Source organism: Filicampus tigris, chromosome 11, assembly GCF_054856515.1.
Source record: "Filicampus tigris isolate MCC_2025a chromosome 11, RoL_Ftig_1.0, whole genome shotgun sequence".
NCBI lineage: Eukaryota > Metazoa > Chordata > Actinopteri > Syngnathiformes > Syngnathidae > Filicampus > Filicampus tigris.
Genome location: NC_141227.1, coordinates 5,597,501 through 5,612,213, shown reverse-complemented (window position 1 = coordinate 5,612,213; position 14,713 = coordinate 5,597,501). Strand labels below are relative to the sequence as shown.

The 14,713-nt window shown below is 39.4% G+C and overlaps 1 protein-coding gene across 4 annotated transcripts in view; it reads left to right on the top strand.

Annotated features, from left to right (window-relative positions):
• LOC147139500 (stromal membrane-associated protein 1-like) overlaps window positions 1-14,713 on the top strand; it is a 64,305-nt gene that overhangs the window by 25,470 nt on the left and 24,122 nt on the right. For 3 of the 4 annotated variants that reach the window (XM_086044642.1, XM_086044641.1, XM_086044644.1), the window contains one exon: window positions 5,198-5,266. The exons of the other annotated variant lie outside the window; for it this stretch is intronic. In XM_086044642.1, the coding sequence (XP_085900768.1) occupies window positions 5,198-5,266 (69 nt within the window). The remainder of the gene's footprint in view (window positions 1-5,197; window positions 5,267-14,713) is intronic. 4 annotated transcript variants of the gene reach the window in all.

Here is a 14,713-nt window from a genome sequence, read left to right as displayed (position 1 = left end):
CTTGCGGCTGAGCATGTGCAGAGTGTCCCTTGTATTCTGAATATTCCAATTGTCGTATACATGCACGCAGATTTGGGTTGGAAAGGCAGTAACCCAGGCATGATATTCCATCCATCCATCCATTATCGATACCGCTTATCCTCACAAGGGTGGCGGGGCGTGCTGGAGCCTATCCCAGGTGTCTCCGGGCAGTGGGCGGGGGACATCCTGAATTGGTTGCCAGCCAATCGCAGGGCACACAGAAACAAACATCCGCACTCACAATCACACCTAGGGGCAATTTAGAGTGTCCAATCAACTTACCATGCATGTTTTTGGAATGTGGGAAGAAACCGGAGTACCCGGAGAAAACCCACGCAGGCACGGGGAGAACATGCAAACTCCACACGGGGAAGGCGGAGCCGGGATCGAACCCACGACCTCTGAACTGTGAGGCGGACGTGCTAACCAGTCGACCACCGTGCCGCCGGCATGATATTCAGAATTTTAAAAACCTGAATAAGGTCATGTTCGGGTTATTGCGCGCGTTTACATGGTTTCTAAAAACCCGAATACTGCCAATTTTCAGGTTTTAAAAGGTTTATTGGCTGCATGTAAACGTAATCACTGACATTACTCCCTGACCACAATTTCTTTCCCCCTGGAATTCTGTCGATTCTTTTTCATTCATTCCCGCTCCTTCTCCCCCCTCTCCAGAGCCCTCAACACATGTGATGTCATTTTCAATATACAGCAAGTGGCAAAATGTGTTTACTGTACGTAAACTGCATTCTCTATCATAAAATTGCTTTGAAAAAACTTCAGAATACTAAAATGAATCTTTTAACTCTCTGTAGAAGGTATAACATTGACTTTTTAGCTGACCAGCTACTGTTACAATGTATTATGTTTGTGCTTGAAAAAAAATAAATACAGATGTTCGATTCCAATTCCAGCGTTCTTTTGTTTCGGAGACAGCCAATTCAAGTGTGGCTCTAAACCAGTACTTCTCAAATAGGGTAGGTGGCAGTGGTTCTCTCATTGTCAGAGAGTGCGCAGGGGATAGGACGTGCAGTGAACAAACAACAAAAGAGACACCATGGAAAAATCTTTAACAAGGATGAAAAGAAAGGTGGATAAACTATAAACAATGTTAATAAAGTTATTCTTTGGTTGAGGTGAACTTCATTATTCCTTAGGGGCAATTCATTTTACACCCAGTTGTAAGTTGATCTGTATTTATTTTTTGTCTTCTTTAATGTTAATAAGGATACAATGTTGTGTAGAGGTTTACTTATAACAATTGTATAGACAAATGATCTAATCTATATTTGTGGCAGACGGTTGGAGGGGCGAGAAATGTTTTCTTGTTCCTAGGGGATGGCGTAAAAGAAAATAATTGCGGAGCACTACTCTAAACGGACAATGAGGCAGTTGTTGTAAAACAATAGAGACAGGCTGCCATTTTACACATGACCATGTCTAATTTATTTCACTGGGCTACAGCTTTTCTCTCTGAACTCCTGACAGTTATAGAAGATTTTTATTTAATACAGCAAGACAGAGCCATTAACCTGCAATACGTTAAAATATTTATTTAGCATCTGGATGAATGGATGGATTATTCATCCCATGATAGAAATCAAATATCTACAATTGGTATGCAAAGCTTGTCCGCATATTAAAATCTGCATGACAAGCACATGAATATAACCTTATTTTTACAACCTGCCATGAGGTACAGAAAATGAACTACACTTCGTTCACACTACTATAAGTTTAGGTTTTTTCAACATATGTTGTTTCTTGTGTGTTTAGATTACTGATATAAATCTTGGACAGATTTGCTAATTATTCTCCCAGCTCAGCCAAATTAAAAGAAAATGACTTCCACGTTATCAAGCAAGTCACAGCTTTCATGCATAAGGGTGGAAAAATCTTTTTGATGATGAATAGTGTGGGCAACGCCTAACCGTCACAAGGTTCCCGTCTGCATATTTAGCCGACCTACGTGGTCCCAGTCTGTCCCTCGTCGGCTAATCGGCGTCGAGAACTTAAAGTACATGTCACATGCAGGCACCGCACAAGCGGACACGTCGTCAAATAAAGAAAAATATCAAATAAAAACAACAGACACACACATGCACGGCGGGGTGATCGATGAAATAAAAACAATATAGGACACATATCATTGCGTCTGCCTTTTTTCTTTATTTGGCTGTGTGTCAGCCTGTCAGGTGTGTGGCACCTGCATGTGACGTGGTACCGGTTAAGTCCGTTCTTGATGCTGTTTGGCTGACTTGCACCGACTGGGACCATGTCGGTCCGCTAAATATGCAGACGGCAACTTCGTGACAGTTACGCGATGCCCAGCTCTGATTATTATTATTATTATTATTATCATTATTGTTATTATTGTTATTACTACTTTTGGATGGTCGAGCTGGACGGAGTTCTGCATGATGGCCCGACAGGCCAAGTTGTGGTGGCCTTGTCAGCCACAGTGCTGGGTTCCGTATGTCCCATATATTCATGATTCTATTTTAGTGATTTTTGTTCCCCCCATATTTAGAATCTACTGTATTTTTTTAGACTATAAGTCGCCCCGCAATATAAGTCACATTTTTGGGTTGAATTTTTTTTTTTACAAAATCCGAGTCCAAGTCCAACAGTAGAGCTCGGACTGGCACCGAAGATCTGTGTTCCCTAATTGTGTTGAGCAAACAATTTCTGGTTGGATTTGACACTTGCACTTCTAACTATGGAGACATTGTTCTTTTTAGTTTAAAATGGTTTACCTTATTTAGAATGCAGTGTCGCATTCTGGCCAAAGGTAGAATCCTGGTCGATTATTGCACCTTTTGATTCTATAAATAGTAGGGATGTAACTATCCAAATCCTATCGAAATGTCACGGTACGATATTATGATATAAACCTAACAATACGATAATTTATCACAATGTTATCGGGAGGTTGGCAAAATAAAAAAGCTCACAATACTGTATAAAAAGTTCCGATATTGTGAAACAAAAAAGGTTAATATTTTATTTTTGTACATAATAACTGCAATGACAAAGAAATGGGCTTGGCCAGTCCTTTTATTGTCAAGTGTTCCTATTGGCTCAGCGGTGCAAAGTATCATGGTCTATCTACAATGCTGTGTTTGGCTGAAGTGGGCAAAAAATAATGTTTTTTGACAGAGGGGCTGCTTTTAATATCATAAAATGACAACAACAATATCGGGGCAATTCTAATATTGAGATATTTGCAATATTGCCGTTATTGTTCATAGTAAATAGTAAATCCTTGTTGTAGTAGCAAACTAATGACATACATCACACATCACGCATTAGTTGCCACATAATATTTATCCATGGGACATAAAAATCTGAAAAGAAATTGTATTATGCTTAATGGGTGTGTCTTAGAGTATGTGGTACTAGAGAAGCTGATATAATTGTCGCTGATTTAAAAGAAAATGTCTAGTTAGGGCAATGGAAACAAATAATCATTAACTTAATGATTTAGAACACTGTGTATTCTGACTCAGGTATCTACATGCATTATATTAATATAAAATGGGGAATTAATGAAGGCATGTTTTATTTTTATGTTTCGCCTTCTGAGATTTTGGGTTCAATGCGCCGCCCGTCCTGTGTGGAGTTTTCATGTTCTTATAAGCTCATGTGAATTTTCTCTGAGTACTCTGGCTTCCTCCCTCATTTCAAAACCATGCTTGTTAGAATAAGTGAATACTCTAAAATGTCTATAAATCAGCTGACATAGGCTCCAGTTCACCTGCGACCCAAATGAGTATGGGCAGCGTTGACGATGGATGGTTGTTTTTCTCATTTTTACCTACTTCAGCATGTCGCAGTGAAAATTGTGTTGAGTCTCATTTCCCTAGAGCAGTACTTGAGGTTTATTTTGATACGGCACACAATTTAATTTCATTTTGCAGTTCACAGTTGTAGGTAACTGGTACACAAGGCCACATTTTTATTATATTTCACTTCAGCATACCACTCTAAAGTTTGGAATGCTAAATCCAAAGCTACTTTTGTTTGGTGTGTGTCAGCTTTTTATTTGTTGCATTTTTATCGTTTACATTGTGTCACGTTGGTAATTATGTCATACTTGTCGTACACAGTAGCTCATTAAGTGATGAACATCTTTTCTCCTAGTGGAAACACAAGACAGATTGCGGTTTACTTTTCCAAAATGTTCTGTGGCAGACTGAACAGGACCGTACCACTTGGTATACACATGCTTAGAGACCCTAATGCAAGGCAATGGTCAGCAACAGGAATGAAGAAAACCAAAAAATACGTAAGCCTGGAGGGGAAGGCATGCCAGTAATGACGAACTGCAACCCAGAAATAAAATCAAATGATATTACAAATACTGAAAAAGCAGGAAGCAAACAAACAAGTCATCAAACTGTCAAACAAAAACAAAACAGAGGCAAAGTAATCTATGACAGTAATTACCAAAACAAGATGTGATTGGAAAGCTTGAGATGCAGGCAATCAAATTGATTGGATACAACTTTGAGACCTGATGAAAAGTAAAATACAAAGAATGAAAATGAGGAACACAGACCAATGCATGCAGGCCAAATACCGAACTGTGACACAAAACCAGTATACTAGTTATTACAGAGAAAAAGGAGTCGGTTATTAATGGGTCTTACATCACCTGCTGGGCTGCCTGCCCCAAAAGCTTGTAAAATTGTGTTGTAACAAAAGCTACTGCGAACATACTGTACACTTGTAAAATAAAAATGTGTTTCAAATGACCATCTTGGTCCAATTTCAATTAATCTCAGTAAAATTACCAGTTAAATGCTGGAGATTTCAAGGATTACAACCTTTCTCCTTCACTGGAATATGATAAAGTGGTACCCAACATTTCACTGTGCTGGTGTAGTCTCTAAAGCATTTCAGTATCAGGACACTATTTCACTTCACAAGGAAAATGTGGCATCATAGCAAAGGAATCAAAAGTTCCATGTAAAAGGTCTTGAAAAAAATGTTTAAAAATTTGTGTCAATTTGCAAGGCCTGACAGTAACTTCATACCAAAGAAAACCCCACTATAGAAAAAGCATGGTGGACCCGATACAGATACTGTTGTGTGCCTTGAGAGTATAACAGTTAAAATAAGAATTGGACGTAAAAAAATTGTGTGTTGATAGGAAACTTTGCTTCCTCTACAGAAGGAACGTGAAAAAAAGAAAGATGAGAAGAAAGAAGACAAGGACTTAGAAAAAGCTGAGCGACACAAGGTAAAGCTACTGTTTATTAATGATGAATTATTGCAGTCCATTCTAGAAGTTACTGGAAAGTGATTTAGGATTTTTGTTTCTGAAAACCATCAGAGAGCCTTTGAAATAAAACAATCAGCTGGTGATTGAAATGTAGATTCTCAGTTTTTATTGACAAATTTTATCATTTGGGAGTGACATCCATTTCATTGTCAGGTTTGTTATTTGAAAGTGATTGTAATTTTACCATGTGTCTTTATGGTAATAATATGAGTCGGCAGTTGCGCTGTCGCTATTGAATGTTTTTAGAATTGATTATTCGTTCCACTATCCCACCGATTAAATGACCGTATTTTCCGGACTATAAGCCGCACCGTTATATAAGCCGCACCGACTCTATTTTTGGAAAATGTTGGAAAAAAACTTATATAAGCCACACCTATCTATGTTAAAAACTTTCATATTTATTGCATTTACAGAACGATTATGAACTGTAAACGTACATGTATGTACCTGAGCAGATTCTTTCCTAACAGTGCCTTTTAACACTGCAGCAACGTTGCTGATTAAAACGGAACAGAACCAAGAGAAAATAAACAGTACTTATCATCATTTTACTGCCGGCTGCCCCTCCAGTTTGTCAGCTAATGTCCACCAGACTCTACCATCTATTGTTCTACTACATTCTACATATGCACCTGTCTTGTTTTATGTTAATAAAGTCAGCCAATCTAACACATGACGTGCTGACAACTGTACTAAATCAACAACAGCATTTCACATCGAAACAACAGAACATACGTAACATAAGCCAATCGCGTGCATGTGCACTTCAGGGACCTCTCGGAAAACATAAAATCAAAGAATTACAGCACCTCATGCAATAACCTAGTGCATAGCGCCCACGCCTGTTGAACTCCTCCACCTGCAGTCACATCCAGTTTAATGGCTGGGCAAATGTATTGTGTTGAATTGTACTGTCATTCCGGTTAGAGCGCCCCGAGCGGTTGAAAAAAAATCCACAGAATAGCCGCACTGGACTATAAGCCGCATGGCTCAAAACCTAGGAAAAAAGTTGCGGCTTATATTCCGGAAAATACGGTAATTTACATTATATGTATTGCAGAATCAACTTTTATCTGATAACTGTTTATTAACCATAACAATTAAGCAATATCACACCAGAGGGAATGACATCATCTGCATCTTCTTTCATGTATTAGCGGATTCTGTTGACTTCAACGTGCAAACCAAAGTTAGGAAAAGGAAAAGATGGACTCTGATTGAGTGCAGTCATGCATATTTCTGCCACGTCTAGGGGAGTTAATGAGCTCACAGCTCGCAGCTAGTCACATATCATGGTTCTCAATCATATAATCACCCAGCCCCACTTAGAGTGCCCTTTGGAAGGTAATTGACGGGGTGGGCAAATGTTTTGCAAAAATTAAAAAAAATGGACACACCGATGGTTTTGGACCACTGATGTAGTAGGATACAATTTGCACCAACATCTTGAAAGTTCTCTCACTTTATTAGATTAGGCCTCTTGGGCACATAAGTAGATACCTGTAGATGACTTGAGTTAGGCCGTTGTGTTGCTATGACCTTTTCTCCTGGAACAGCATCTTCAGCTGTACAGCCATGGGAAAAAAAATTATGAGATTGCCCTATTTTCGTCTATTTCGTGTTCATTTTAATGTCTGGTGCCACTAAAAGTATATCAAGTGACTCACTGACATAACATGAAATGCCAAAAAGTACAGTTTTTCGGAGAGTACTATGCCATAGCTATTGATGTAAGAATTTGTGAAGTGATTTTGGTTATTATCAAGAAAACCTTTGGAGAATGTTTTGATCAGCTTCTAGATTTAATTCTTATGAGCTGTTTTTGTTGTCATTAATCTACAATCAAATGGACCTCTAGTTTTACCCGGCATTTAAAATGACACACTTGCACACTTATCAGTTGAAACCAGTTAAGACATACATTGTCACATGGGCTAGGCAGAGCTGGAGTTTACTACAGGATATTTTCTGTTGTACCAATCATGGTTGATGTGTTGCTGTGGTACGCCACATCTGCTTTGCAGTAGATAGAGTACTTAGGACTTTTCTAGTTTCTTTTTTGAGTTTGAAATAATCCCACACTTTTGACATTCTCTGTCTTTTCGGGAAGCTTTCGGCCTGACTCGCTGCCATCATTGCACACTTTTTTTTTTCTATACTGAGTGGGTGTGTGCATCTGCAGGACACGTGCGTTTGGAAACGTGGTCCTGGTGAAGCATCGATTTTGCATCAACCTGTTTATGTTGTCTAATTATTAGAGTTAATTGATTATCTAATCTACAGATTGATAATGGCGGTGAGGTTTTTGGTAAGAAACCTCAATGCAGTCACCTTTATTATTGTGCCTGTTTTTGTATATGAAGGAATGGAATTGCTTTCCAAAATCAACATACTGTACATATTTGTAATCATTAAACAATAGGGTTGATTTGTTGGTTCAATTTATCACAAGCAAATGTGTATCAATTTGTAGTAGGGCTTGAACAGACTAGTCGACTTTAACTCCACAATGATGTTTCGAGCTTGATGTCGACTAGTTTTTAATCATGTGTTTTTGGCTTGAGAAGGAGGCAGATCAATTGCATAAACAGATGAGTGCGCTGAATGAAATGAGTTTGTCAGGAAAAAAATCAGGCTCAAGATGGAATATGAACACTTTTTTTCAGTTAATTATACCAGCACACAAAGAGGTTCATGATTACTTGCATACACCACAAATTCACACCATGCTGAGCCAGCTGCTGTGGTGGGTAAGTGTCCCTGCTTGGCCAAGCGCAAAAGTTACCGGGCTGTGCAAGCAAGCAATCACAGCGAGCGAAAGGATTGTTTTCTCTGGCTCGAACGGGTAAACCGTGTTCTGTGTAAAATCTGCATACAATATGTCCATTGTCAGTGAATGTAGATTAATTCAAATTATTCCCTTCGCTTGGGATGTTTTTTATTACAGCACTGAAAAAATATCAGTGTCATCAGTGACTAGTCTGTAGTGACCTACATTTAAGAATATAACCTTTTCATTGATGATTGTTGCATTAGCCTTTTAAGTTTAATTCAGTAAATTAAATTTGTCACAGACAGAAAGTTAATCAGAACGTTAATAATGAGGTGCAGAAAAAATGTTGTCCGTCAATTCTGACACTTATACACTGCAATTTATTTTCAAGGGGAGTAAAATAAGATATGAATACATATTCTTTGAGTGTCTGCATTATGTTTTATATGTATGATGCGCGACAACAGTGAGGATGAAAGATTGTGTACTCATTCCGCTGCTCTGCTGCAGAAACAAGATCCTCAAGGGAATCAGCTCGTAAACGCTGTCGCACAGAGAGGCTTTGCTTACCTCTGTGATCTTTTGTAAGTCATATTCAGGGTGCGGCTATATGCAACATTTCTGTTTTTAGATCTGTAAAGCTCTGTCATTTATAACTGTAAATATCTGGTGTCCACTGTCTGTTTCCCATACAAATCATTTCAACCTGAATTTATTAACTGTCTACAAATCACTCAAAATTTTACACTCTAAAAACAGTTGGGTCAAAAATAATTATTTATGGGTAAATTTGACCCAATTACTGTGTTAAAAAAGGAGCGACCCAGACTTAGGTCAATTTGAACCAGAAAATTGGGTTATTCAGTTTTGACCCAACTTTTAGGGCTGTAAGTGTACGCTAAATCACTCACTTACGCTAAATGGCTCCAAACCAGCCAGAAACAATATCATTCTATCATACCATTATTCATCTGTAGTACCTATTTGTTTAAAAAACAACCACTATTAAATGTCGTCCGGCTCAGTGGATATCTTTACTTCTGCTTGAGAGGCTGGGTTTTAACAATCTCAATGCCAAGTATGCTCTCCTACATAACAGCAGGCAGGGGATTGTGCCTGTTGGGGGAGGGTGCATATGTGTATTTATGACTGGGTCTGTGTGTCTTTTCTTGGAGGCAGGATTGACTCGCCTTCAGCAGTACAAATCCATTCATTTTATTGATTAGCCTCATTGTGGCTAAGTTATCGATCCCTCCTGCCTGCTAGACCTCAAAGAGCACTGCTGCGGGGGAGCGCGGTGTGATGTTAGGAGTCACAGATTGCTGGTTGTCTGCACGCTCTTTATGCCAACAATCTCACACTGACCTGTCACAAATGCGGTTGTTTGGCTATTGCACTTTGCCACAGTTACGTAAACCTTTTTCGGCTGCTCTCGTCAAATTATGCCGTGCCCAGTGACAAAACACTCCCGTCGTCCTCATGTGTTGAATGAGCAAGGACTACCCTCAAACTCATCCAAGATCACTCTCATTTGTACATCAAACAAAGACAAGTGCCTTCAATGAAGTGGAGCGGCATCTTGTTCTCTTTGATAATTTAATCATGATGCCAAAGAAAAAGACAACATATGCCAGCAGTCGAATGGGATGGCAGTGATTTAGTGTCAGTAAAGAGAGCTACAGACAAGAGGAGAGAAAGGGAGGAAGATAATGAGAGCGATAGGTGGGACAAATGAAGGATGAGAGATAGTGTGAATCAAAGCAAGAAGGGAATGAGTGCCTTAACAGCATGATAGATTTGATGGTCAGGGTTGTACCATGAGGGCGTTTTCCCACGTCGATTGCCTTACAGAATACAGACATTTTTAAGAGACACCCCTGAGTTTGCTGATTATTTTTAATTCACCATATTTGAGTATTATTATTTTATTATACACAAATATTATAATAACAATATTATATATTTTATTTTTTAAGCATTTTATGTTTTATGATAACTTTCCCCCTTTATAGCTGTGTATGCCCCCCTACTACAGTTTTTCACAAACACAAAACCTTTCATCACTGAGGAGTAGGTTGGAGCATGTGGTGAGAACAGCTGCCGCTCAGTAAGGTGGTCCTCAGTTTGATTTTGGTGCTTGACTTTTGTGTGTAGGCTTTGCATTTTCTCTCCAACAATACCAACACCCAGCCCCAAGTTGAACGCCAGTAGCCATGGGGATGGGTGAGCAGAAGCAACAATGAGTGAGGATGGAGCTTCAGCCTCCGCGGCCACACAATACACTTGACCCGTAACATTTTAATAGATTAATTCAATTTCCGTTATTTGCGTGTGGGAAAAATTATACTGATCTGAGTACATTAGATGTGTCTGTGAGGATACATAAAGGTATGTGAAAATATCAAGTATGCTTGCATCATGTGGCAACTCCATATCGCGTGTGTGTGAGTGTGTGTGTGTGTGTGTGATTGTCCAGCTGAGTAACAGCCATGGTGAATGGTGCAGAACTGCAGCAATCCAGCACACATTTTTCCACGTCTTAATTTCATCAGCTTTGCTTTTATGTCATTATTTCCTTCCACACCACCTTCCCTCTGTCATCATCTCCACCTGCTATTGATCTTCTGTCATTTCTTTCTTGCTTGTCATCCTCGTTGTTTATATCCTCCCCATCTCCACGCTCTATGCCGCAATTTCTCATCACTGTTACTTCACAAGCAACATTCTTCTACTATATCCCTGCATTATTTTCTCCTAATCCCTTATCCCATCGCTTAAAATGACCGCCTTTCCTTTTCCTTTCATCCACACCATCTTTTTAATCTCAAACTCCACTGTAGCTGTCTGCCTTCAGTATTATTGACTCATCTAGCCAGTGGCAGTTTTATTATTCTCTTTCATGGTGTTAGTACAGCAGCTGTCAGCAAACAAAGGTGATCCACTCTCTGCAGCCTCTAAACGCACCACTGCTGATCGCAACACTGTATTGTAGCTGTCAACACTGTAACCCTGACAAATACCAGTAAAACCCCATTATCAATCACCAAATCTCAATAAAGTCAGGTTACATGCACAGCATATGCATGAAGACATTGCAATGGACTCTTAATATACTTGCACAGTCTAATGAGGTACAATACATAACCAGTATCAGATATCCCAACCAGTATGATACTGCAAACTTGAGACACTGTCAGAGAGGTAAATATTTTATACACTGTAATATTGTAGTTTGTACAATCTGCCTTTAAATGATCATTAAAAAAAAAAAAAGAGTGCCACTCTCAAATGGTACAAGCATATACCGGTTCCGGCGATGGCGAGTGGCAGCCCGCTACAGCAGCTCCGGCTCACCGGTGAGCATTTTTGTGTGTTTTTGTTCAATACTCAACATTCCCCACTACTGTTAGTCTAGTTTTATTTTTATCCAATGCTGTTCCTTACATTTCACTACAGCACTGCAGCACTGTCACTTACTTAGAGTATTTTTCCTCTGTACTATGTACAGCCTAAAATGAGTGTTCCTCATACTTTTTATGTAGATGTATGTTGGTGTGTATATACATGTGTATATACACATGTTACTGCGTATATGTACATAGGTTTGATCCTGAATGTTTGCCGTCAATGTTATACATTAATGGCAACCAAATGAACACAATGTCTAAGGAGGTACCTAAGCAATAAAAACGACTTCAACTCTAAGTACTGACACGGCTCTGTTGATCATTAGGTCTCATGCACATAAAAATTTGGGTGTGGTTCTCAAATGAGCACCAGAGGTTGTTTGGTTCTCTTTTTTTCCCCATCAACCTACCATCCACAACTTTAAGACTTACGGCACATCTGGGTAAGGTTTATCGTTAATGTGTAGATTCATTTTAGTATAACTGAATCAACTTTAACAGTTTTTTTTTGCAGTTTTCAGTTTTTATTTCCTAATTAAAGCAACTACAGCAATTACAGCAATTTTAGGTTCGCTTAGTATTTGGCATGGCTTCTCCATCTTTTCTCATCATCCCTTCATGTAGCTTATTTTCCGCCACGCTGCCGATGATTATTGACTTAGGAGCGACTGTACAACATGTTTAGGTGCAGTAGTAGACAGCCGATATTGTTGCTTCTACTTTGGTTTGACAGTTGTCTCAGCGGTTGTTTCTCAGTTTTGCTGTTCAATGTGTATAAGGCGCAAATTAGAGATAGACCGATACAGTTTTTTAAGGGCCAATACCGATGCCAATTATTAGTAGTCAAGGAGGCCAATAACTGATAGTTGGAGCTGATAATCATTTACAGTAAAATGTGCCTAATCTTTATTATTATGATACCTTTTTTTTTTTAAATATACACCTTTGTTGTAAAATTCCAACAGAGTTCAGGGAGCTCCCAGGGTCATCAGCATGTCTAAAAAAGTTATATGAAAACTTAAACAATAACTCCCTATAGTTTTGTACTGTAAATATCCATCCATCCATCCATTATCTGTACCGCTTCTCCTCACAAGGGTCGCGGGGCGTGCTGGAGCCTATCCCAGCTGTCTTTGGGCAGTAGGCAGGGGACACCCTGAATTGGTTGCCAGCCAATCGCAGGGCACACAGAGACAAACATCCGCACTCACAATCACACCTAGGGGCAATTTAGAGAGTCCAATCAACTTACCATGCATGTTTTTGGAATGTGGGAGGAAACCGGAGTGCCCGGAGAAAACCCACGCAGGCACGGGGAGAACATGCAAACTCCACACAGGGAGGCCGGAGCCGGGATCGAACCCACGACCTCTGAACTGTGCGGCGGACGTGCTAACCAGTCGACCACCGTGCCGCCCGTACTGTAAATAAAGTTCTCCAAAATTTCAAAATGACAGATATGTTAAAATATCCACTTTGTTTTGATTTCAAACAAAAACAAAAGGTGGAGAGTGTTCCCAGGGTCAGTAGAATGTCTTATAAAGTTAACTGCAAATTTAAATAAGTAGTTCCTTGAAGTTAACACTTAAATTGATTTATTATCAGCCAATATTCGTCAAAATGCCAAATGCCAGCGCCTACAATCGTCCCAGCCGATAATCGGTCTATCCGTAGCGCAAATTACATATTTTACCTTGCAAACTGCGATGTGAAACTGCTCATTTCGAGCCTTGATTTGGTGGAATAACACTGATTTGATTTGTGATAACAGTTTCTATGCATCTAGACATTCCTTCCACCAGTCTCTCACATTTCTGTTGGCTGACTTTATGCCATTTCTGGCGCAAGAATTCCAACAGCTCAGTGTTTTTTTTTTTTCATAGCTCGTGACCATCCAGGGCTCGAAATTGGGCTGATAATTACAAAGACTTGATCTGGTGATCCTTCATTGATCAGTCCAGCTGCATTGTCCTGCAGGAAAAAAAACAATCCTCACAGTATATTGAACCTTGTCGGCGCAAAAGACAACTATTTTTCAGCCCAGATTCAAGTCATGTAAAGCTAGAAAAAAAGTCCCCTGTAAATGACAAGCAAACAAAAAAAATTTACAAAATATCTTAAAGAGCCTATATCATGCAATATGTCATGCATGACTTTTTTTTTGTTTAAGCTTTTAGCCTTGTTAAAATTCCTCAACAAAATGACATTGAGTCATATACCATAAGTGACAAAAATCAAAAACAAAAAAATGTTGTTGCCACATTAGAACAAACATTTTAAAAATGATCCTGAATTGTTTATTAATTGCAGTTTATACCCTTATACTGCTCAAATCAGTCAATCCGAGGAGCAGTTTACTGCACTAGAGCGTCTCCCTGAACTATCCATGAAAAGACATGAAATGTCCTAAGCCTCCTTTCACTGAGATTAAGATTGCACAATATTGCTTTTAATAGAGTGTAGTGGCATCCCCCCTTCATGGATTATACAATGTTTGTAAAAGAAGGGATGATGGTGCAGTCCCTCACTTGCATGCCCTTCCAGAATATCTAATGTGGACAGCGCCCACTTACTCATTTGCTGCACTCTCTGTTTTAGGTCCCTCCAATGTCCTCATTTTTTCTCTCTCACTCTCTTATTTGCCCTCTATTTCCTGCCACTTTTGTATCCATCCCCTCTTGGCCACTTGCTCTCCCTACTAGCCAATTGGCAACCCTCTTCTCCCACTCCTTTCCTTTCGTTAGACCGTCCCCCCCTCCCCCTCACACTCATTGTTGTCTGCTCGTCCCTGTGTCATTGTTTTCATCTGACAATCAGACCTTTGTTTCTAATTCTCATACTGTACACACGAAGGACATTGTTACTCATTGCAGCTGTGGTGCGCAATTCAGAGTACTTATGTTGTTGTTTTTTTCCCACACGTGCAGCTGGTTGTGAAAAAAAAAACAAAAAAAAAACGGTGGATTCTCACCTTAGAAAAAAAAATGTTTTAACATTTTACTCAAAGTGTCCCAAAAAGATCTTTTAGCAAAATTATCCTAGGCTAGGTTCACAACGCAGGTCTTAATGCTCAATTTTTTTGTGTAAGCATTCATATTACATTATAAATGCAACCTCGGTCTTGTCTGCTGTTTGAAGACATGCGTCACTAAAGTGGCCCGCATGCACAGAAGAAGAGACGTCGACGTCACACCCGACGTTGTGTTTGCGGAAGTAAATCCA